The following is a 23,274-nucleotide window of genomic DNA, read 5'->3' on the forward strand; positions in this document are numbered from 1 at the left end:
GTGACAATATGTTGCAGGTTATAAACTTGGATTGTCATTTCATTAAATATCCCTGCACAGGTTTAAAAAATAATGCTTGGAATTGTATATACAGGGTAAACATACATTTATTATATTATAGGTTGTCGCCATCCTTTTTATTTGCTAGTTGTCCACACTGGGATTAGGGGTGAACTGGAGCCTATTCCGAGTTTCATTTTTTTTTATCCTGGATCTTCCACCTGTGCCAGAATTACTTACCGTGGCTGTAATGGTGTAGTTGCAAGGTCAAGCTTCTCAGAGACAATGATTTATGACTGTCAAGCAAGGTTTGATATTAACGTGACATAAGGTGTTATTATTAGACACATATTGTTAGACGTGTGACATACAGGGTACGGTATTATTATTATTTTCTATTTCCAGCAGAAGGAATGGAAGCTTGAAACGCGGCCTGTGGTGCGTTCAAGGCGTGCACGGGAAGTGGGAACGAAACGCAGTCGCTGACTAACCAACTCGAGAAGCACTTTGAGCCTGCTTCACTCCTGCACCGCCTGCCTGGCCTGCTGCCAACCTTTCTCCACGGAGGGCTGGCTCACTTCTCCTCCTCCTCCTCTTCCTCCCTTTTCTTCCCTCCTTCTCTCGGAGCCGCACTCCCGGGAAGCAACAGGCGAAGAAGGAAGAGCTGGGAGAACTTTTTGAGGTGGAACTTCCAACCATGCCAAACCGGTCGTTTTTGCGCATGCATCACCAAAACACACCCGAGGAGTGACATTATTCCTCCCTGAGGAAGGGGAAAAGCCAAAAGGAACTTATTTCTTGTCGTCAATCGGCGAACAAAGCGGATCGCCCCCGGCTGGTGGTTTCATGCGTCCGGCTGCGTGAGGGGGGCACCGGAGGATGCCACGATGCCCTCGCTGATCTGCCGCGTGCTTCTCCTGTGGCTCAGCGTGCACAGACTGGCGCGGTGCACGGAACGCCTGTCCACGCGTGAGCGCTTCAAGGTGGTCATCGCACCATTCGTCTGCAAGCGGATCTGCCTGAAGGGTCAGTGCCAGGACCGCTGCGAGCAGGGCAACAACACCACGCTCATAGCGGAGAACGGCCAGGGGGCGGACACGCTCATCGGACAGGGCTTCAGGGTCGGTGAGTAGACAATCACCTCGGATTTGGGGGGGATTGTGTGGGATATAATTAGGCTGCTGGGATCAACGCCGAGTGGCGCTTTGACGACTTCAATTTAGATTTGTTTGTGCATCTGTTCGTTGCATGTCATGGTGTGAAAAAGTTTGAAACCGATGTCGTCACAGGTGAGAGTTGCCACAAATTACACTCAAAGTACAAAGTAGCCCTTTAAATACTTAAACCAACTAAAACTAAAGCAATAATTTATTAGAATTTCTCTGATAAATACAGTTTATTCTAAAAGTTCATTGTAATTTAGTTAAATGTTGGCCAAGAGACACTAATATGGGCCTTTTACCCATGATGGGACATTGTGATTTCTGAGGAATGTTGTAGAAGTGGTCATTTAAAAATGCAAACACTTGCAGAAATTTTGAGTGTTACATATTGACATTTCCCATTTTGTGATCATTTTGATCAGAAATCATTACCATGACCCCGTCTTCTGAATAGATGACCATGATTAATTGTGATATATATTTTAAGGCAATTTGAGAAAAAATATTTTAGGAGTCTGTATGAAACTCACATTAATCAGTCTCCAAGAAGTAGCTCAGTAACAAGATTGGTGACCTTTGCCCTCATTTTAGTGTTAAAGCCCACTATATAAAAAGACAGATGAACAATAATTCCAAGTTTTATTGAAACCATTAAGTACCTGTAGGGAAATATGCTGTTTGTCTTTGCTATTTTGTTCTAAGACCCTGCATTAAGTATTGATGTCCTGGCAAGAGTAACTGCACATTTTTAGCAAACGTATTAAAGACCTCGCTCATGATTTACATTAGCTAGTTTTCAAACTGGGCCCTGGCGGTCTGTGAACCATAGCTTGGGGGCAGGGAGGTCCTCAAAGTAATTAGCAATAAATTATGTCTTATCATTTAAAAAGATGCAGACCGGCGCACCAATAAAACAAACATTATAAACCAATTACTTCTCCCTATGGGGAGGACAGTCCAACAAACACTTTGCACTCTAACCAATAAAGGAAGTACTCAATTGTGATTCTTAGGCTTTGAACTGCTTTTGACGTCTAGCCAATGGTCTTGAGTAGCACCAAATGAGATCTGAATGTTTCCTGGATGCTAAACAAGTGTGTGAGTATGATGCAGCGCAATTCAGCACTACAAATTTGGAAAGTCAACATTATTAAAATTACTTCAATGTACTTGTAAAAATATCTGCCAGTAATAATATCAATTATAGTCATTAATAAAAAGTAAAATATCACCATTGAAGAGTAAATAATGTTATTAGTGTAGTGCCCAAACCTACTGTGGTTCCTTTAATAGACAAATGTTCTTTTGTTTGAGAGATTTAATTAAACCAGGACAAAATGGCTCTCAAAAGCCGAAGGTGATTAACATAATAATTACACAACCCAGTTCATTACCTGAAATGAATAACATGTAATATAAGAGGCGTATCAAAAACCTTATTACCCTACAATGGTTGCGATTAGCAGTGGTGTAGAAAAACACTGCATTCATACTGACAAGGGTTTTCTGATCGTTTTAGCGACATTGCAAGATTTCATTTTATTTTGACTGAAAATACTTCATCCATATCTTCAATCAGCTTAGATGTTAAACTCAGTATGTGTGTACCCTTCCTAAAATAAACCAACTTATGACCTTAAAAAGCCTCACAAATATCTTACACTCGTTTTCTGACTTTTAGACCCAATTGATAAAAGCTATTGGGTGGTGAAATGAGGTGGACTTCCCACCACTGCACCATGCCTCCCTGGAAAATGTTCTCATATCACACTTAAATTACTGAGCGCCAAGCCTCATTACATGGCACATAAATGTGCTCTCAGATCTATACTTTCCCCCCCAGTCAGTGGAGCAGCGTCTGGTTGGCGTAAGTCTTTCTCCGCTCCATCACATCAAATGTGGCCAGACGTGGAGCCTGACTGTCTACTTTACTTGTTCAGCCCACAATTGACTTTAGTCATGACTGTACGCATAGAACATGATCCCCCTCCTCTCTAAAAAGGAAGTCCCTCTGATTGGTCATCTCAGAATGTTCTGTAGATCAGATAAAGGAACTTACCCAAAAAAAATAGTGGCTGGTGAAGTTGAGCCATAAATGATAATCACGGTCCAAGGTAGCAGCTGTTAACCATCATTCACGTTGCTCTTTTATTCCGACATGGTAATAAAATATAGTCTAATATCGTAGTAAAATAAATACAAGTTTGACATAGTGAGTGACAATTGAAATTACCCTGAGAATTTGTATCTGTGCTATAAAAAAAGAAATCTTGTCTCCATCTGTAGAAGTCATTAGTGAGTGAACTTTTCGTGTTTCCATGACTGTTGGAAATTAAACCTCTTTGAGTCCCTTTCAAAGAAGCAGTGTGGATTCAGTGTCATGTTACAGACACATGAAAGATAATTTTTTCCCCCTTGAAGTCTCATTTTATTCAGAGTCCAAAGTTCATAATTGTTATTAGTTTTTTGTTTTCTCCCCTTTGCCCTCACATAAATCATGTCGCGACCCTTCGGCCTGTTTTGTATTCATAACAAGCCGTAAAACTCGCAGTTGCTTTAGTAATAACATGCTACTTACACTCAAAATAGATCAGTCTGGTACTGTCAGATAAGCTTCAAAATCTTTATTTGTTTTTTTATTGATTTATATGTAGATATATATTTACGCCATATAAAGTTATATGGATTTTTTTTTTTGCTTTTTAATAGGAGCCTCAATGTTTTTTTCTAACACTGACTGCTATTTCAAAAATAATACTGCAACCACCACCATGCAACTTTTGGAATTCTGGCCAGAAAACTCATCCATGGTTTAATCAGACCATAACAAAATCTCTCCATCAAGCGTCTGAAAAACAGCCAAATCCCAGTTGTAATGGGGTGTGCACACTTGCGCAACCACAATTTCTTGTTTCTTTTTGTATTCAACACTTAGTTGTACTAAGTTCATTTTGTTTTTACTTGTTAAAACTTTCCTTGTCAGAGTTATGATGAAGGCGGAAGTACAAGCCGAAACATGTCAGGTAATGCAACCTAAAATAATTTGTTTGAGATAAAAGAACCAGTGAAGTATTCTACACTTTATACTGTCGGTCACATGAATGGTGGAAAGAGTTCGAAATGATTTGCTTTGGTCACTTTTTTTTTTTTTTTTAAATCACACTTTCAAACAGGGGTGCGTAGACTTTTTATATCAGCTCCAGTACATTCCAGTCATCTTCTAATCATGATTCTTGTCTCGATACTAACACTACTCATGATGCTGTTTTTTTTTTTTTGGACTTTCCCATGTATGCAGTACAGCACATGCACGCATGCAAAGAGCAAGGGTTCATCCCTCAGCCATTTTTACATTCAGCTCAACAATTCCTTTATTCTTTTTCCAGAGAACAATTTGATTTACTAGCCTGTTATGGCTTTTAACCTGCAGACAAGTCTTACAGGCAAGCATGTCACTGTGCAGCAGACTCGTACATCCCCTCTGCGGGTCCACTCCTCCAATTTGTTGGTGTCACATTTTGGAGCTTCTGTGTCAAATAATTCAGGCATTACATTTTGAATTCCTGGAATAACTGATGACTCTGACACATTTGTTCCGGAACGATGGAAGGTGCTCTGCAAAGCACCTGCGTCCTGGGATTGATCATCCCAAAAAAAGAGTGGAAAAAGAATTCTTGGGCTGTTAGGGCAGCCTACGAAGCATTTGGCTTCATACGACACACGAGACGTGTGTTGTTCTGCGCGAGCCCTGGAATGTGTGCGAGAGTGGACGAGTGGAAATTTCTCTCCCCTGTGTTAAATCGGCCACAGCTATAACGGCAACAATATGAAGACTTTTCCATATTTGTGACATGAGCTCATCCTGACCAAACCACTTTGAGTTTGTTCATGTGGACAAATACCCACGCAGGCAGCGTTAGACAAAGATGACTTAGGCTGATTAATTTAGGGAATGGCCATTAGTTCAGCCTTTAGTCATGTACAGTAAGTTTTAAAAAATCCTCCCCTAGTGGCCGTGATCACCGTTTGCCACCCCATAGCGCCGCCCCTGCATGTGACTGACTCAGCTTTGTGTACCCCAACGATTTTATTTTATGTTTGGCTGACCAAGTATCCAACTTTCATTGGCTTAAGCTTGTTGGCCTGTGACTACCCTACTTTGGTTCCTTTTTCTTCAGCTTGATGTTGCCCATCTATAGCATAGAACTTCTCTACCAAGAGCTTGTCCGAATGTTTTTATTAGCTCAGAGTCATCCGATCCGTCATCCATTCTTCATTTTTTAATCTAACTGCATAGCCCTGCATTTTCATTATAGTGTGTGGATGTTGACCTCTTATGTCACAGTCTGTGCCGCTCTTGCTGAAAGTGGACCTCGTCAGTCATCACCATTAGTAGAAATGGCTATTCTGGGAGTTCCCATGTGGTTCTCTATTTTGAGTGAATGACAGTAGTAGCCTGCGGTTTGTTTTGCTTACCCCCCAACACAGGTCAGAGGTCCGTGAGAGTTTGAAAATCAAGACAAGTTCAGTTGAATATTGTGGATTTTGCTGCCCGCCTATTTAGAGTGGGTCGGTTTATTTTACCTCCAAGCCACCCCGTACGCTCCACTCTCTCGTTTGGTTTGGGAAAGGCACCCACGCACACTCATGGTGGAGTAAAAACATGTTTGGGTGGGAGGATCACACGCATTCATTCAGTACTTTCTTTTGATGCGGCCTGCGTTTTCTGTCATGTGTGCCTGGAGGATCAGCAATGTGTCACAATATTCTTTTCCGTGATGTCATTTTCAGTCGACAGTAAGGTAGATAAGAAAGCCACGTTGAGACTAAAACGACTGACTTGAGTGTGTTGTCCATCTGACAGTGCACTCACTGAATTGAAATATTCACTGTTACACAAGGAGACCACCCCTGCAAGTCATTTTAAATCCAATTCCTCCTTGTCATCCCTTTTTGCAAAAAGAAACCGAGAAAAAGCCAGTCGCTTGCTTGGGCTATGAAGCATTGCAGTAAAATAATGTTTGGAAAACAAAAGCAGCAATTAGGGTTGTTTTTTGGGAACGTCTCAAGGGCGCAGTGTGCATGTTTGCACGAGCGAGTGTGCTCGGCGTTCCGACGCTGTTTACCGACCTGTAGCTCAAACAAACAGCCTTCTTCACCATCTTTAACACTCGCCTCCCATTTACCCGGCCGAGGGGGAGAATGGCAGCAGTTATTTAAAGCCGCTCGGAGGAATGCGAACGCCCGGGACTGCCGCCATCGCGCGGGACCCTGTAGCTGTAGCGATTAGCCAGGGTAAACAGAATAACACGACTTTTGCCAGAGCTGCCGCCGTGGTCTTATACTGGGCTACATTCACAAACCTTGACATTGACACTCGAACCATTACTGACTGTTATCTTACTGACGAGAGAATTATGAGCATTTCCAGTTTACCAAGAAGACAGAGAGTGGTCCACCCCCCAAGGCCGATACCGATTATTAGTAGTCAGTGTGACTGGTGACATTTGGAGCCAATATTACGTACATAACAATGACATCAGCGGCCTGTGTTCTAGAACCTGGTCGTAAGAGGTTCTGAGGACCGGTTCCATTGTCACCGTCGGGCCTCGAAAAAGTGTCATGGAAACGGGACCAGTAAGCGTGGGGTAGAACTGATGGCAATGTAAAAGGGGCATTTGTGACTTGGGAATCTGCTGCAATATTTGTCGTTTTGTGCAGAGGATAAAGAATATACGCATGCAAGTAAATTTGTTTTGTTGCCTTGTTTTTTTTTACTGCACTGTTTGTGTTCAAACATTCATTCCTTCAAGCATCGCCACATTGATGCTATTCATTAGCCTGTCCATCCCGATTTTACAAAGTAAATGCAAATTTCATTCTCTTTGTTTTGTTTTGATTATAGAAACCAGTTTAGTTCATTTTTGTTCTGTGATGGTTGTTTGCAATATGTAATTTGTGTAAGTGTTATAGTGTATATATATACACCTGTGACAGCAAAGCCATTCCCAGATAAACCAGACTAAGTACAGAGAGCAACAGTGAGTGGCTGCAAACCAACTAAAGACTGTAGAGGGATGATATGATGACAGCTTTGTCTCATGCAAAAGTGATAGTTTGACGCCTTGGGACAGATGCTTGGAGCTTTATGAGAGGGTAGATACCGAGCAGTGGCATTGCTCTTCAACAAAGACAGTTAGCTTAGCCTAGCATTATGACTGCAAACACAGAAAAACAGTTGATCCCTCGTTGAGCACTTTTAAAGCTCATTAGTGCTATATCTGTTCTGTTTCATTCATCCAGGGGTTATGTGCCAAACTATTTCCTCCGAAGGGACAGCCCCAGTGCATAATGCACTTGTGTGTGTGTGTGTGTGTGTGTTTGTGTGGACAAAAATAGACAGCTGTTTTCTACTGTCACACTTTGACCATAACAGTTTAGACAACTGCTATTAGGGTCATATTTTTCCCGAGTTTGTCTGGAAGCACTAGTTCACCGTGCTGTCATAACATTCAAACACATTTTTGTGTTCTGGAATGCAAGTAAATTATGTGACATCTTTTTAAAAAGATGTTGTGATGTGCAACTTTTTTGTTTTGGTAAAACAGTACATACATAGAATGAATGGATTATAATTGTATTTTAGCATGGAAATATATTTACTATATATAAGGCAGCACAGTGTATTAGTGGTTAGCACGTTTGCTTTGCAGTTAAGAGGTTCCAAGTTAGAATTTTCTTATTAATACTATTAGTGACATATTTTTGGCGTGTGTGAATTGTGAAAGCTCAGATGCATATTTGATTGACTGTCACGCACACAATGTTAAGATGCTGTGCAGCAGTGATTTAGATTTTGAAATCAAATTGTGAAATGATTCTATCTTTTGATTTACTGTCATGCTTTACCGTAAATGCGGCTGTGTGTTTTAAGTCAGCATGTGCGCAGTGCGCCAGAGAGTTGCGGGCCAAAAATATGAAAACGACACCAGTGGAAACACGCACAGACAAAATGTACGCATGTGTGTGCTGCCATGAGCAAAAGTGTGCAATGTAGTCCAGAAAGAGAAACAGTGTCTATATTTAATCTGTGGGTGGGTTGGTTGGTTGGTTGGTTCAGACAGACCCGTGAATCACAGAGAAAGTGACTCAATTGGCGTCATTATTATTATTTTACAGTCTGATTCCTTTGTTTGGGGGCGCGGCTAGTGGTTGTTTGTGGCACAGTCGAGGGTGTCGAGGGGGCACATCGTCTGTTTGCTGCTGTATGTGCAACTTTTGTGTGCGTGTGTTTTTGTGGTGTGTAATTTGTTGTTTTTGTGTGGGAAGGGCGCGGCTGTGGCTTCATGGAACGACGCTGTAGGGGATGGTGTGTGCGTGTGTGTGTGTGGGGGGGGCGAGTGCGTTATGATGATGCGTCATCCACAGACAGCATCGGGTGGGTGGTCGCGTCATAGGGCACTCTAAGGGCAATCCTTGCTTTCTTTTTCCTATCCTTTCCTTCCTTACATTTTCTTACACTTTTTTTCTCGTTTTCCTCTTCTTACTTTACTTCTATCCTGTCTTTCTCACTTTATTCCATTTACTTTCTTCTCCTCCCTCTTTTTGTTCTTCCTCACTCCCCGCCTGTCTTGCCGCCCTCTTTGCACCCTTCCTCTATCACTTTTCTTCTTTTCTTTCCCTCTTATCCCTTCCAAACTTCCTCCTCTCTCTTTCCTTCTCTTCTGATTTTTCTGCCTTTCCCACTTTCTTCCATATCTGTACTTTTTCATTTTTTACCCTCTTCCCCGCTTCCTTCATTTTCCATACACCCTTTCTCCCATTTCTTTTTCCCATTCTTTCCTTCGGTCTTTCCTTCCGTCATCCATTCCTTTCTTCCAGCAGCCCACCCATCGCATATTTTTTTTTCATACCAAAAATCTTATGTTCATTTCCATGCATGTCCATGCTTTCGGTTTTATGTCTGGAATGCGAATGCGTTTTTTTAAAAATAGAAGCGACAGGTCATCACAAGCTCTAGATATCACGTTATTTTCTTTCTCAGGTATCTGCTTACTTTTTTCCCTCACTCTACCACATGCTCAATACGTCATTTTTCCTATGGCACTTTTATCTCTCCACCACACTACTGTGAAGCGTTCAATGCAAGCGTTTCCTCTATATAAAGCACAAAAGCAAAACGTTTTCTGTCAGGCCAGTGAAAATCCTCCATTTCCTCTCTGCCAAAGCATGACAACACTTTTAATGGCTTAACCAAAACCACATGCACAACAACGACACAGAAGTATGAAGGTGGAGATCTTGTAATCTCTTTCCATTGTCAAGGCTTTGTGGGGAATGAAATAATTGCTGGAAGGTCCCACTTTCACGCCATCCAAACAACCCTCGTCTCGCCTCCCCCATCTCACACAATCGCACCGTCGCATAGCTCAAAGGAGTACTGTATTCGATTTTTAATAACACCCCGTCTCAGGAATGTGTTGGATCCTTTGAGACAAAGGCGTGGTACATGCACGGAACGCCTTTCTCGCAGACTGAAAGAAGTTAACTGATGAGTTAATGAGCAAGGGAGGATCATAATTTATGTGCCGATAAAGGGAAGCTCTTCTGTAGCTGTGAACAACATTAGCAGGCTAGGCTGTGTGTTATGTAGCTAACAGCCTCCATTCCATTGGCAGACAAACTTATTTTAAAAAAGTCACCAGAAAGCCTTGCACACCATAATATAAAGTGGAGAACCACTTGATAAGATGTAAATCATAAAGGATAATAATAAACGTGTCAGTACTGCAGCCTCGAAGAACACGAAGACAAAATCCAATTAGCACTGTAATATAGACAAGATGTGCAACTTGGAAACTTTTTTTTTTTTGCTTAATGAAGCTGCTGAGCTGTGTTTTAATGATTTACAGTATTAAAACCACAAGTGGTTGCTACTGTAGAAATTGACTGAAAAGAAAAAAAGTCTACACACCCCTGTCCAAATGGGTATTTTGTTATGAAATTCTGAGATTAAAATACATCATTTCAAATGTTTTCCACCATTTAAGTGACCTTACAGGCCTTAATTTCCTCCACCTTGTTAAGTGCCTCAATTCACTGGTTGTGAAAAGTGTCCAAATGTTAATGACGGGTTAATTGAAAACTCGAAAGAACATGAATTCAAAGCTCCCAATCACTTAAATCCCCCCCCACCTACCCCTGACTTGAGTAATACTACCCTGAACTGCTGGATAACCTCTCCTCTACCTCCCTTTGAGTTTCATTAACGTGACACTGATCCTGGCTGTGCTACCTCAGAAAAGTCCCTCTGTTCTGCTCTTTGTTTGCAGTCAGCTCCACTCTTCCTGAGTCCAGTCTCTGTGGCTTTGAGTGGGATCGTGTGACATTGTGTAACACTTGAGAGAGAAAAAGAGGTTCTTTGGCTTGCGTCTGCATCTGTTATCGTAATATTCCTCCCCCGCGTCTTTCCCAGTTCCCAACTCAGATGAAAAGTGTAGCCGCAAGGCCCGCAACCCGATTGCAGAGCGCTTATGTCAGAGGATGTCTGGTAAAGACGACGTCTGAGTGTGTGCTGCTCACCTACTTGCTGTCATGTCCGAGCTGCATGTCGCTGCCTGCTCGGCGGTTCTGCACTGTCACCTTGTGTTAGTGAGGGTGCAGTGGAATTTTCCGAAGAAAACGTTTGCCAGTTTTCATACCAGGTACATTGCAGTTTTTCGTGTCATTTTTTTAATGGTACTTTGTCTTCCAATGGCAATGTAATGAACCTTTGTGATTTATTATGAAACTTCACGACTAACCCTTCCCGTGAATTACTTTATTCTGTTCAGTAAAGAAGTGAAAATTCATTTCACAACTCTATAATAATTTTTCAACATTTTCTTCCCGTGAACCCTTTTCACCATGCTGCTTCACATTTTTTTGATTGAGCCCCTTTCATATTTGTTGCCTTTTGTCTTTCTGGTTCTGAGGATGTCCCTGCTGTGTTAAAAGTGATCCAGGCCCATAATTACCCCGCAGTCCAGACTCACTGGCAGTGTGCCCCTAATTGTTTCCATGTGGATGCTTTCTCCTTTGTCGTCTTTGTTCTTTGAATGCAATTTGTAACCAGTGAAAAGAAAACACTCGTTAGTACACGTGTAGTGGTGAGTAGCTGCAAAACGGAAAATGCCAAAAGCTCTTCTCTGTGTCTCCCTTTTTCAGCAGATTAAACGTACAAAATGGAGACTCAAAAGTTGCATAGATTGCTGGCTAAGCCATGGACTTCTTTTTCTCATACATTCTCGATTGGGATAGGCTACCCCCATCAAGACTGTTAAACACATCAATGACATCACCTTCTGTTATCCTGCCAAGAGTCCGCTTCTGATTGGCTGTATAGACCCGAATGCGTGTACAATCTACATGAAAAACGACATCCGACAACTTGTTTTTACAGTCCTATTACTAATATAGTTTTACATGGTTGATGTCTAAAATATTGTCTCCTCTCAATGTGTTCCCACAGTTGTGTGTCCCCTCACGTGCTTGAATGGTGGCGTGTGCAGCTCCAGGAAACACTGCCTGTGCCCGCCGGGCTTCACGGGCCGACTGTGCCAGTTTCCTCTGCGACTCCCTCAGCGAGTTCAGGCAGCGCGGGGTAACAAGCAACCCGTCTATCCCATGTCCTTAAAGCCCGACGGACAGAAAGTGGTGGAGCAAGCGAGCCTGGGACGAACCCAGTTGACTCAGTCGCACTCTGTTTTCTCCATACCGTTCGCACAGCCGGGCCACCACTCCTCTGAAGGTACCAGCAGAGGTGGTCGAGTTGGCCGCATTTGCTTAACAGGAACTGAGAAGTAAATATTTCCTTTGTTTTCAGTGCAGATAAACGTGCGCGTTCACCACGCACCAGACACATCTGTGGTCATTCAGCCTGTGGACCAAGCAGAGGGCAAAACTCCCCAGAAGACGCGGCCTCGCCCTCCGTCCACGCAACACAAGCCAAAAGGGCGTTGCTTCCAGGAGACCACGCCCAAGCAAGCCGTGAGTTGAGTCAATGACTCCAGAGACAGCGACGGCGTTCCTAATAGTTTGTCTCATTGCTTCAGTGCAACAGCACCCCGCTTCCTGCTCTGACCAACCAGGAGGACTGCTGTGGCAGCGTGGGAAACTCATGGGGACAAAACAAGTGTTATCAATGCCCCAAACTGCCAAGTAAGCTTTTGAAAAAATTACATTTGATAAACCCACCTTTAGCTTGGATGTGAGCCTTTCGGGCCACCGCTTTGAATTGATTTTTAGCTTGGGAACCTCACCCACCCTCGCTGCCAAGTTCTTGATGGAGAAGTGGTTCAAGAGAAACATATACATAGTTGTTTAATTTTACATCTTATTTTACACTTGGTGAGTGGGCACGCATTTCAGAAAGTTGCAAAAGTCCATTTCCTCTTTTCGAGTCGGCACTCGCTGGCAGCGAACGGCACCTGCACAGTCTAATGAGCTCCGTATCCAAAAGTCTGCTTTTAACAATGTGTTTATTCCTTTGAGACTAGTTTGCCCTTCTCGTGCACTGCAGTTAAATAAGGTAGCCAAATCAAAACACGTGTCTTGGATGTGTCCAGTAAGCGCAAAAGAATTTTGTATAAATAAATAATGCGAGCAACCGATTTTTTGATAAAAGTGTGGCAAATGTTTGGTTTAGGTACATTTCAAAATTAATATGATGGTTGTTTGTTGCTTAGCAGTACCTACTATGTGTGCAACAAAAAAAGTCTGTATACAATCCATCTCCTTATCTTCATCTTGTGTGTTCCTGGGAACAAATTATTTATCCAGCCAAGAAATGTCAGGCATCCCCGGCAAGTTGCACCTTCCAACTTTGAAAAATGGATTTGATACCGCCGCACATGAAATTTAGGGAGGAAAGAGCTGATTGAGTTTTAGGCATGACACAAGCAGACAGAGAGAAAAGGAGAATGTGGAAAAAAAGTCTCTCGTACATCCCCATGTTCCAATAGGCCTGCCCAGTGCAGGACTGTCATCACATCACCCAAGGTTGAATTTCAAGAAAATGTTGGCTCCACATTCTTTCCACTCAACTATTATTCCAGCTCTCGGCACTGAGTCACACAATACGGCCTTTGACAAAACCCGATACTGTACGTCTGGTTAGAATTTAAACTACAGCCCTCTTTGTTCCGTCCATATTCATGTTTCTTTTTATTTTTACACTCTTATTCACAATGATCTTGCTTTTTCGTTGACATTGAAAATATTTCACTTCAGTCCACCCGTAGCGCTCTAAAACTGCTACTTATTTTTTTACTGCATTATATTCAGCTGGGTTAGAAACTCGCGGCGAATGAGACTAATACATTGTTAAACTTTTAAGCCACATTCAAATTGTGTTCATTGTATTGCGAGATTGGATTTACTGTGCAAAAGGGCTCATAAAAACTATCATTAGAGAAGCAAAAGACAAACAAAGCAGTTTGTTTAGCTGTAAAATGTGGCCAGAAATCTTTCACTGGCTTTGACAACTGCAATTTCTCAGACCTCGTAACGACGCTGTGCCAAAAATACACTCTGGCGCTAAAATGAAGCTTTTTTTTTATGTACTTTACCGTTTCCACTCAAATTTGGAACATTTTATTGGGGGTACTTTGATTATTTTGGGAAATTGACTTAATTGCTGTCTCGGCGCAAAGCAATATGTTTTTATGCTCCCTTTTTATGTATAGACTCAACGAAGAGGTGTTAATGAGTCAGTAAAAGGTTTATTCTTGAAAGGTACATGTGTGCTTTGCTGTGTCCTCAGATGCTTCTGTCAAGCAGACAATTGTCAAAGATTACGGATCCACCTGTCCGCAAGGCTATAAAAGATACAACAGCACACACTGTCAAGGTAACGCTAACTGGAAGTAGCTGACTTTTATATAATTGGAGACAGCTCCATGCCATGATGCAGAACCTGCCTTAAAATAAAATTTTATTGTTTGGGTTTTGACTCCGCATGAGGCTCAACATTGCTTTTGTTGTGTTTACTGTTTTTATGTTGTGATTTTTCCTTTCGACTGTGTCTCTAAATACCATGTCCATATTTTTACTCCCACGCGGCGTGGCCTTGAAGATATCAACGAGTGCTCCATGCAGGGTATCTGTCAGAATGGAGATTGTTTGAACACTCTGGGGAGCTTCAAATGTTCATGCAAAGCCGGTTTTGTCCTAGAGAGGAACCAATGTGTTGGTGAGTTAATATCCCGCTAAAAACATTCAAACACCCGTCCTTCAGTCGTCGTGGAAGATAAAAATGTTGCGCTTCGCTCCTCCAGCCGAGTTGGCTCGGTGCTTCCTGATGGTGACGGACGGCAGGGGTTGCCAGCATGCCCTGCCCACCCAACTCACCAAAGACATGTGCTGCTGCACGGTGGGCAAAGCCTGGGGGCGCAACTGTGAACGCTGTCCGCAGGTGGGCACAGGTGAGGACGCCAGCCTACTTATAAACATGCATTTTATTTCAATAGAATATAACATTTTTCTTTTGACTTTTATTCACTCAGTGGCCTTCAGTAATATCTGCCCTGCCGGCAAAGGCTATGTTCTCCACAACACTAGAGAAACCGTGGCCTTCCCACCAATGCCCTACCCTCGCAAGCCTGAGAAGGAAGGTAAACAAAGTCTCCCCTTACCGACATGGGTACCTGCCAGCGCAATTTCAAAGTCTAATATTTTTTGTTGTTGTTCTCATCCAGAGACGACAACAACTGCTGTGCAGCAGGCTCCAACAGCCGCTCACAGTCCTCGTGTTCCCGGTAAACAGTTCGACTGCACACACTTTTCAAAACAAGTCGTTAAGCACAAAAGTGTTTTATTTGTTCCATTTATTTTGATGTGTTTTACCGGCAGTCGTCAAACCCACCCCTCCGACAATCATCCGAATGACCCCAGGCAATGATCCCTTTGAAACCCAAACTAAAGTCTCACGTGAGTTTCCCCGCTTGTCCTAAAGCTAAACAGAAAAACATTAGGATGACGTTTAGGCCGCACAAAGGAGAAGCTTAACTCTACTAATACATTTGTTTATGTTAACATATTAGTTGTTTACAAGGCTAGGTACTGATGATATTCTCTATGTTTTGTTTTAAAATTATGTTGGTTCGACTGTATTACAATGAGAATGTGCCTTCTCGCTCTAAAACCGTTTCCTAAACTTCACAATGTTTATAAAATACCTCAGTACCATGACACACTTAACATACATGTTCACTTAAACAGCCACCATTTTTATTAACACAAAAACTGCCATGTTTGTTTGTTTTTGTTGGCAACTGGTCCCAAACCCAAGTTTGAGCAAGCCTGCTAATGGAATGTTGCTAATTCCCCTTTCAGTCTTTTCTGCTTTCTAAGCTTTATTTGTCCTCCTTGTGCTTCTTTATGGACAATTTCAACACACTCGGTGTTGGAATTCAGTCCATATCTACTTTCCAGTGATAAAACAACGAGAGTTTTTTTACACTGGACGTGTATACACTCACCTGTCACTTTATTTGTGTCCACGCAGGCTCGCTTTAATGATTTGAGAAACTTTAGCCATAGTACTCTGGGTGAGAACGAAGAAGAGCTTACAGATGATAGAAAACTCAGCATTTTTTGAGAATTTGACATTAAGGAACGAGAAAGCACAGGTGGATCTCTGGTTTATTAATTATTCAGGATCCTTCTCCATCATCATATCCCACTCTGAATGAAATTAGTGAAGCTTTTAGTCACATTTTAGTCATAACAGCCCAATAAATAGCCTTTTGATCATGAATCAAATTGCCCTCCTAGAGTACAACAAAGTGCTCGCTAATAAAGTGCCCTGTGAGTGTATATGCCTGAATCTCCAGTCGCAGATGCTGGCCCACTAGTGTGTTGTGTGTTCCCTCCCTGAAGCAGAGACAGATGAATGTAGGCTAAGCAGGAACATTTGTGGCCACGGAGAATGTGAGAACAGCCCCGACGGCCACATCTGTCACTGTCACCCCGGCTACCGTCTCAGCCCGCAGAGGAACATCTGTGAGGGTAAGAGACGATGGCGGTTGAAGGAGGTGCGCACCTTGGGCCTTTTTGGGATGCTCCCGTCTCAGGAAACATGCATGCATGTCCCTTTGCTTCTAGCAGAGTGTGGCCTGTTACTTTTTTTTCAAGCTGCATTTTCTCATGACTTAATGAATGGGTGCTGCTTTGAATATTTCATGAAGGGTACACACTGTATAATAGACTGAGACCCAGAACAAGAGTTGCCTGCATAAAATGTTTAGAATTTACAGAAAATAGAGATTTTGAGTCACACCACATTAAGTATTTATTTTACCTCTACTATCCAGCCGAATTTGATTTCATAAGTAAGCGTCTTTCTTTAAAAGAATATCAATATTTTTTCTTTAATTGTGGTTAAATAAGAGTCATGGGGAGATTGATGACTTGCTCGAGAGCACGTCCACAGTAATCAAAATGTAATTTGTTATTTGTTATTGTCCTCAAAACTACACTACTCCGATTCCAAAGCCTTACAGATGAGTTACTGCCACCTTGGTAGGGTTCTGAGAATGTTCTCATTCAGTTTTAATGAGAAGCCACACATTAAATTTCATGCCAATGTGCTGCATATCCAAAATCAGAAAACGCCAAACCAAAATTAATCTGTATACTAAACCAGATTAAAATGTAATATGAGAAATCCATGACAGTGGTAAATCCTGCCTAATCTCATCAAATCATTTTGTGATTTTTTTAAATTTTTTTATGGAGTGCCGTGGTTGTTAATTGCTGTTTGTTTGCTGTTTGTTTGCAAAGGCAGAATTTTTGATACATGCTTTCTCTTTGCGCGGGTGCACTCATTGTCATAATATGCGGCCATTGCTCCTTCCTGTCCAGATGATAATGAATGTGAGTCGGAGCCTTGCGGTCAGGGCAGAGGCTTTTGCATCAACACAGACGGCAGCTACAAATGCCACTGTCGCCAAGGCTACAAACACATGGTGCACCACGGCAGGCTCAAGTGTGTCGGTAAGTCAGCCCGAGTTATGATAACCGCGTATATTTTCTTTGTCAGGTCATGAATATGCTTCTGTGTGTTGGCAGATGTGAACGAGTGCTCCAAGCGGGACATCTGCGGAGCTGGAGGCCAGTGTGTTAACTTACCCGGGTCTTATAAATGTGAATGTCACAGTGGCTTTAAGAGTAGGTCACACCGTCATCCTGTATGTGAAGGTAAAAAGAAAACAAAGCAATCATGATGTGTGTGTCAATGTACTTTTTAAAAAATAAAAATAAAAAATTGGAATTTCTTCTAGATATAAATGAGTGTTTAAATCCTGACACTTGTCCGAATGAGCAATGTGACAACACGCCCGGCTCGTATGAGTGTGTCCCTTGCTTGCCGGGTCACGAGGCCCGCTCTGGCATCTGCTATGGTCAGTACAAAATGAGACAACTCAATTCTAGAAACAAAATACATTTTTATTTGGAGTGTTAATTAACAGCTGATTTTAATGTGTGTTCACCAGATATAAACGAGTGTCAGAAACCTGGAATCTGTCCAAACGGGAGATGTGAAAACCTTCCCGGAACTTACCGCTGCCTGTGCAATGAGGGCTTCCTCCCCTCTATTGACAGCAAGGGCTGCAGTGGTGAGTCTTTTGAGGGATGCGGACCACTCGCCGTTTCTCTAATGTTGCTTTCTTGAGTGCAAAACTTACTTTCTTTTTTTATTTTACTTACTTTTATTTAAATTTCCATCTCACAAAATCTGGACATGCCATGCAGCGTGTCTGCCTTGTTTTACCTCGGTGGGCCTTTTTTGAGAGACGGTGGCATTGCAAGAATTTACATTGATGCAATGTGTATAATAGAAGAAAACTTGATGACACTCGGACCCTGCTCTTCTTATGGCACGCAGATATCGACGAGTGTGAGGATGTCAGGCTGTGTGCGTACGGCCGCTGCATCAACACTGAAGGATCCTTCCAGTGTCAGTGCTACCCAGGCTACCAGCGTACGCAGGAAGGCAGCCACTGCGAAGGCATGAATTATTCACCTTGTTGTTGTTTTTTTACGTTGGCATGCTTTATATAGTGTACATAAAATTTCATCATTTACTTTGCTTAGCTCAGTTCCTCCAGACATGATTTAGCTCACCCTGTCGTTGTCCCTCCAGATATCAATGAGTGTGAGAGGCCGTCAAACTGTCAAAGGGGACGCTGTATCAACAGTATGGGCTCGTACACCTGCGAGTGCCAGAAGGGTTACACGCTGGTGGGAGGCCGGCGATGCCAAGGTCAGTCTGCTCTAATGATTGCTTTATCGCTCATCATGAGATATTAAGGCAAGATCTGGACACAGTCCATCCTCAAATGTGATGCGTCATTGTTTTATGTAATTTCCCAAGCCATGAGTCTGCCCTGTGTTTTCTTACTTTAATCTACCAAGACATTCTTTGGGCTGGTGTTTAGATTGGAATCATAGCGTCTCACCACGTGGTGTTTTCTTTTCAGACATTGACGAATGCGCATCCGACTGGAGTCTTTGCCAGCCTTACGGCTCTTGCGAAAATAGGCCCGGCTCGTATGTGTGCGTCTGCCATCACGGCTACGTCCTCTCCGAGGACAAACACAGCTGCGAGGGTAAGCTTCCTCTCATTCCTCCTGCATTTCTTGATGACGAGCTTCCACCAGGCCGGAACATTTGATTCCTCCCAGTCCCAGACTCGGGATCAGCTCACGTCAGACCAATTATAGAGAACTGTACTCCCTTTTAAGGACTGAAAACTGAAATTCCCACAGTAATTGTGTGTGGATGTGAAGCTGAAACGACTAAAAAATAAATCACTGATTGTACTGGCTAATACAGCAAAAGTGCTATCATCATTGTCATGCCATTGATTTTTTTTTTCCCAGCATTATGCTAACCTTTCATAATCCCATCTCGCTCTTGCAGCACCCCAGATGGTCGCAGATGAGAAGAAGGAGTGCTACCTGAACCTGGATGACACCGTGTTCTGCGACAGCGTCCTGGCCACCAACGTCACCAAGCAGGAGTGCTGCTGCTCCATTGGCGTGGGATGGGGAGACCACTGCGAAATCTACCCATGTCCTGTTTCTCACTCAGGTACAACAAAAGCATTCATGTCTTTCCTTCAAAAGTCATTTAACTCTCATTTGTTGTCTTATCCACCCAGCCGAATTCCACTTCCTGTGTCCTCACGGGCAGGGTCTCTATTATGACGAAGGAATCATGTATAGCCGGCCTGCCTACCAGGGTAAATATTATATCACCACTGTTGCAGTTTTCTTATTCATCTGAATTGCTATCTGGCTAACAACATCAATTCTCTGATTAATTGTCACTTATGTGACTTGTACATCCTTCCTCTCAAAGATATCGACGAGTGTTTGCTATTTGCCGATGAAATCTGCAAGAAGGGTCGCTGTCAGAACACGCAGCCAGGATACGAGTGCTACTGTCAGCAAGGCTTTTACTATGACGGCAACCTTCTCGAATGCATTGGTAAGTGACCAACGTACCATTCCTGCCATGCTGTACAAGGTCCGAGTCAAACGGCTCTCCAAAGTTTAAATGCAAATGTATTGTGCTTAAATGGGAAAATATTCTTCCTCAGATGTGAATGAATGCCACGACGAGTCTCTATGCCGAAATGGCCATTGCGTCAACACCGAAGGCTCCTTCTACTGCAACTGTAAGCAACCGTGGACCCCGGACGCCAACAAAAAGAAATGTATCATCGCAGCCGTGGCTGGTGAGTAAGCGGAAATCGTCTCCCAAAGAGCATCACCCATCAGCGTGATGACGTGTGTTTTTATTTGTGCAGATGTGAATGAGTGCGAGGACCCGGCCAACTGCAAGAACGGTCTCTGCGTGGACACTCCGGGGTCTTACTACTGCATCTGCTCCCCGCCTTGGACTCTGGCTATCGACCGCAACCGTTGCGTGACTCCTGAGGAGCAGGCCGGCAAGTGCACACTCTCCTTAGCATCGATTGGTGTTTGCCAATCGTCAACACTTTATGCAAGAGGCGGATCAAACAAATCTGCCTTTCTGAAGATAATGTTCAATTTTGACTGACTGAAATTGTACGTTATGCAATACAGTATTCCTGCTCTAAATTCTGCCAGTGGTGTTTATGCAGTTGAAAGAGCGAGCGGCTGTGGAGCAGACGGGATAACTGCTATTTAATGCAGGACTGTTTTGCCAGATTGCTCAACTCAACTGTATTTGTGTCCGCCACTTTGCCAATGATAGCTTTCCCCGAACAGATGTTCATTCTGTAACCAGTGTCTGTGGTCCTCTCTCCAGATGTGAATGAGTGCCAGGATCCCTCGTATTGTAAGAACGGGAGGTGTGAGAACACGCCCGGCTCCTTTCACTGTTTTTGTGACCCTCCTCGCACTTTCAGTGCGGCGCTCAAACAGTGTGTCTATGACGGTGGGTATAATCAATAAGTTTTTAGATATTTCCTTTAAGACACTTAATTGGCACCACGGTTTCTCCGTATTTTTTTCTGTTACGTTACAATGCTTAAATATTGTTTTCTTTACACAGATCGCACTGCAGCCCACAAAGACGTGTGTTTCCTGCAGGTGGATGAGGGTTTGATCTGCAGCGATCCCAGGAGCGTCATGCTGGTGACCTACTCGGAGTGCTGCTGCCACTACGGCCGCGGCTGGGGTCCCGAGTGCAACACTTGCCCACCGAGGCATTCGGGTGAGTAAAAGTCAGCTTCATTCTCTCATATTGCTTACAGTTTTCCTCAAGGTCTTGTTTACACACAGAGATGTTCAACCATTTGTGCGAGATGCACCTGGAGACCGAGTCGGACGGGGAGCAGGACATCCTGACAGTTTTTGCTAACTACAATCCAGGTTGAATCTTACCTCCAACATGTTTTACTTCAAATGTGTTGTCTGTCCGCACCGGCGCTTTTATGTATGTTCCATGTTTTTAATGACATACCCATGTTGTCAGGTGACAGTTCAGAGGAGGATTCAGACGAATGCAGTTGTGCTAATGGCCAATGTGTGCGCTCCTATCTGGGCACCATGTGTGAATGTAATCCAGGATTTAGGTTGGACCACTCGCACACCCGCTGTATAGGTTTGTACTTTTAGCACATTGATCTTTTTTTCCTCTCTAATAGTTTTAAATATGGGGTTGGATGAATTTGGGCTCTGGTACAACACTATTTATTAGCTCTTATCATCCATCCTGTGATGTCAACTCAGGCTACATTTGCGTTTCACTTTGCTCCATGCTGCGTTGGACTTAACAAAAACGATTGCCGAAAACTTTGATTCAATGTTTCTTTCTGCTTTTTGTTTTTTTACCCTCACCAGATATTGACGAGTGTGCAGAACCAGGCATTCGCAGTAGTCCGTGCGAGAACGCTCGCTGTGTGAACACTGTGGGCTCATACAAGTGCTACTGCCAACATGGCTTTGTGGCCACACGCAGGCCAAACAAATGCGTCCGTCGTAGAACTCAATAACCCCTTGACTTGTCCGTCTTATTTATCCAAACACAATACATATATGCAATACACACTCAAGCACTGTGCAAATGCTGTACATACACCTCAGCCATGTAATATCAATAATACATGATGTCAGCTCCTTTATCGCCCCTTTTAAAAACAAACAAAAACAAGTTTTGAGGAGAAATGTTTTCGTAATTAATTATTGCAGTAATGATTTTGTTTTTTATTTTATTTTTTTTACTTGATGTTTTCTACTCAATCCCATTTGATATTTGTACATTGTTTGAAGGCTAGTGCTATCCCTTTTGAAATCCGCATTCATCAATATTTAATTCTAAATTGCCCTACTTTGTGTTATTCCAACACAGATTGTTGATTGTGTTATTGTACAGTTTGTGGATTGAGCGTTGTTGTAAAACTTGTGTTGATGTAAAATATGAGAGACCTGAAGTTTTTTGTATAATTTGACATGTGCACCTACGTAGACTTTAAGCTAGAGATAAAAACCATGCACTTAGCAATGAATGGTGGGAGTGTTTGCCAACTGTAGCTGATTTTGGAAAAACGAGAATGTTTTGCTGCATTGAACCATTTTGAAAACGTCTTAAGGATTTAGTAATAAAAAATATTTCAACCGATTTGTGCATTTGACATGTTTTGTTGCTTGATGCTGCTCAGAATTTGCGCTCAGGAAGTTCACATCGCTATGGCGCCACCAGCCCCACACTGTCCTGGTTTCATTCTGTCAGATCATTATGTAATTTAAATCTGGAACAGCAGGGTGACCTTCAGCAACTAGTTTAGGCACATAAGAAAGCGGTCATGACGGAAAGAAATTGGAGTCTGAGCAACAATTACAACAGAAATAGCTTAGCTGCTCTTGTGAGGTGACTCAAAAGGTGTTGAGAGGATATTAATACATTTTAGTGGGTCACACTGCCTGGAGAGTAAACCTCTGATTGCTCTGCACTGCTTCTGCTGAACCTAAGTAGGTGATCTGTGGGTTCGGTGGAAGTTGGGGCAGGGGGTAGACAGCAATGCCTTTCTGAAATGACCTGTCTCTTTCCATCAGTTTAAAGCAAGTGCAAAGCCATTTCATTGTCTTGGCTACAGGGGAAAAAGGGGGGTGGGCAAGTAGTCAATGTACTTTGAAATGACTATGCAAACAACCTCACCTATTTAAAAAAAAAAATTATATTGAAAACTAAAACCGCCACAAACCACACACCCTCTTCCTTTTCCCTAATCAACCGTTAGCATTTGTTGTTGAACCAATCCTCCGTTATTTCCTGATAAACTCACCTATTTGTGGTTTTGTGCTTTTTCTATAATGCTCTAGGATGCCACAAGATGGCGGCAAGGCCACCTCCACAAAGGAATAAGTCTCAAGGAAGTACAGATTAGAGAAACTGGCTTTGATTGTTGGGAAGGAGCTTGGGTTGTCAATGAAAGTTGCACATTGCTGAAAGGGACTTCAAATTAAAGCCTGATGGTCTAATGAAATACAGTAAGCAAATGTTCAGGGTGAATTCTTTCCTGAGCGATAACAATTTGCTTCTTACATTAGATACCCTTTTTCAAATTACAGTGTGG

General features: G+C 42.7%; 1 protein-coding gene across 3 annotated transcripts; it reads left to right on the forward strand.

Annotated features, from left to right (window-relative positions):
• Positions 1-607: 607 nt before the first annotated feature.
• ltbp3 (latent transforming growth factor beta binding protein 3) lies at positions 608-22,319 on the forward strand. Of its 3 annotated transcripts, none has more exons than XM_037269540.1 (28): positions 608-1,125; positions 11,674-11,952; positions 12,028-12,191; positions 12,257-12,362; positions 13,966-14,052; positions 14,278-14,394; positions 14,480-14,626; positions 14,708-14,815; positions 14,900-14,959; positions 15,054-15,131; positions 16,086-16,211; positions 17,067-17,198; positions 17,274-17,402; positions 17,486-17,605; positions 17,699-17,821; positions 18,091-18,213; positions 18,349-18,468; positions 18,686-18,814; positions 19,128-19,298; positions 19,369-19,449; positions 19,569-19,697; positions 19,810-19,947; positions 20,020-20,160; positions 20,505-20,633; positions 20,751-20,912; positions 20,981-21,070; positions 21,174-21,302; positions 21,542-22,319. In XM_037269540.1, exons 1-28 carry the CDS (start codon positions 888-890, stop codon positions 21,691-21,693), a joined length of 3,708 nt encoding a protein of 1,235 aa, XP_037125435.1. In that variant the 5' UTR covers positions 608-887; the 3' UTR covers positions 21,694-22,319. The 3 variants fall into 3 exon arrangements, with proteins under 3 accessions (XP_037125435.1, XP_037125434.1, XP_037125436.1); XM_037269539.1 differs by having other exon boundaries at positions 609-1,125; positions 16,083-16,211; XM_037269541.1 differs by lacking the exon at positions 16,086-16,211 and having other exon boundaries at positions 609-1,125.
• The last annotated feature ends 955 nt before the right edge of the window (positions 22,320-23,274 follow it).

This window comes from Syngnathus acus, chromosome 14 (genome assembly GCF_901709675.1).
Source record: "Syngnathus acus chromosome 14, fSynAcu1.2, whole genome shotgun sequence".
Classification (NCBI taxonomy): Eukaryota; Metazoa; Chordata; class Actinopteri; order Syngnathiformes; family Syngnathidae; genus Syngnathus; species Syngnathus acus.

What these genes read in the sequence shown, in the direction of transcription:
- ltbp3 (XM_037269539.1), top strand. Translation starts at nt 888, where the DNA reads ATGCCCTCGCTGATCTGCCGCGTGCTTCTCCTGTGGCTCAGCGTGCAC. An exon ending in TCAATGCCCCAAACTGCCAA is followed by an intron (nt 12,363 to 13,965) that starts GTAAGCTTTTGA and finishes CTGTGTCCTCAG; the next exon opens with ATGCTTCTGTCAAGCAGACA. An exon ending in GCAGAGGAACATCTGTGAGG is followed by an intron (nt 16,212 to 17,066) that starts GTAAGAGACGAT and finishes CTTCCTGTCCAG; the next exon opens with ATGATAATGAATGTGAGTCG.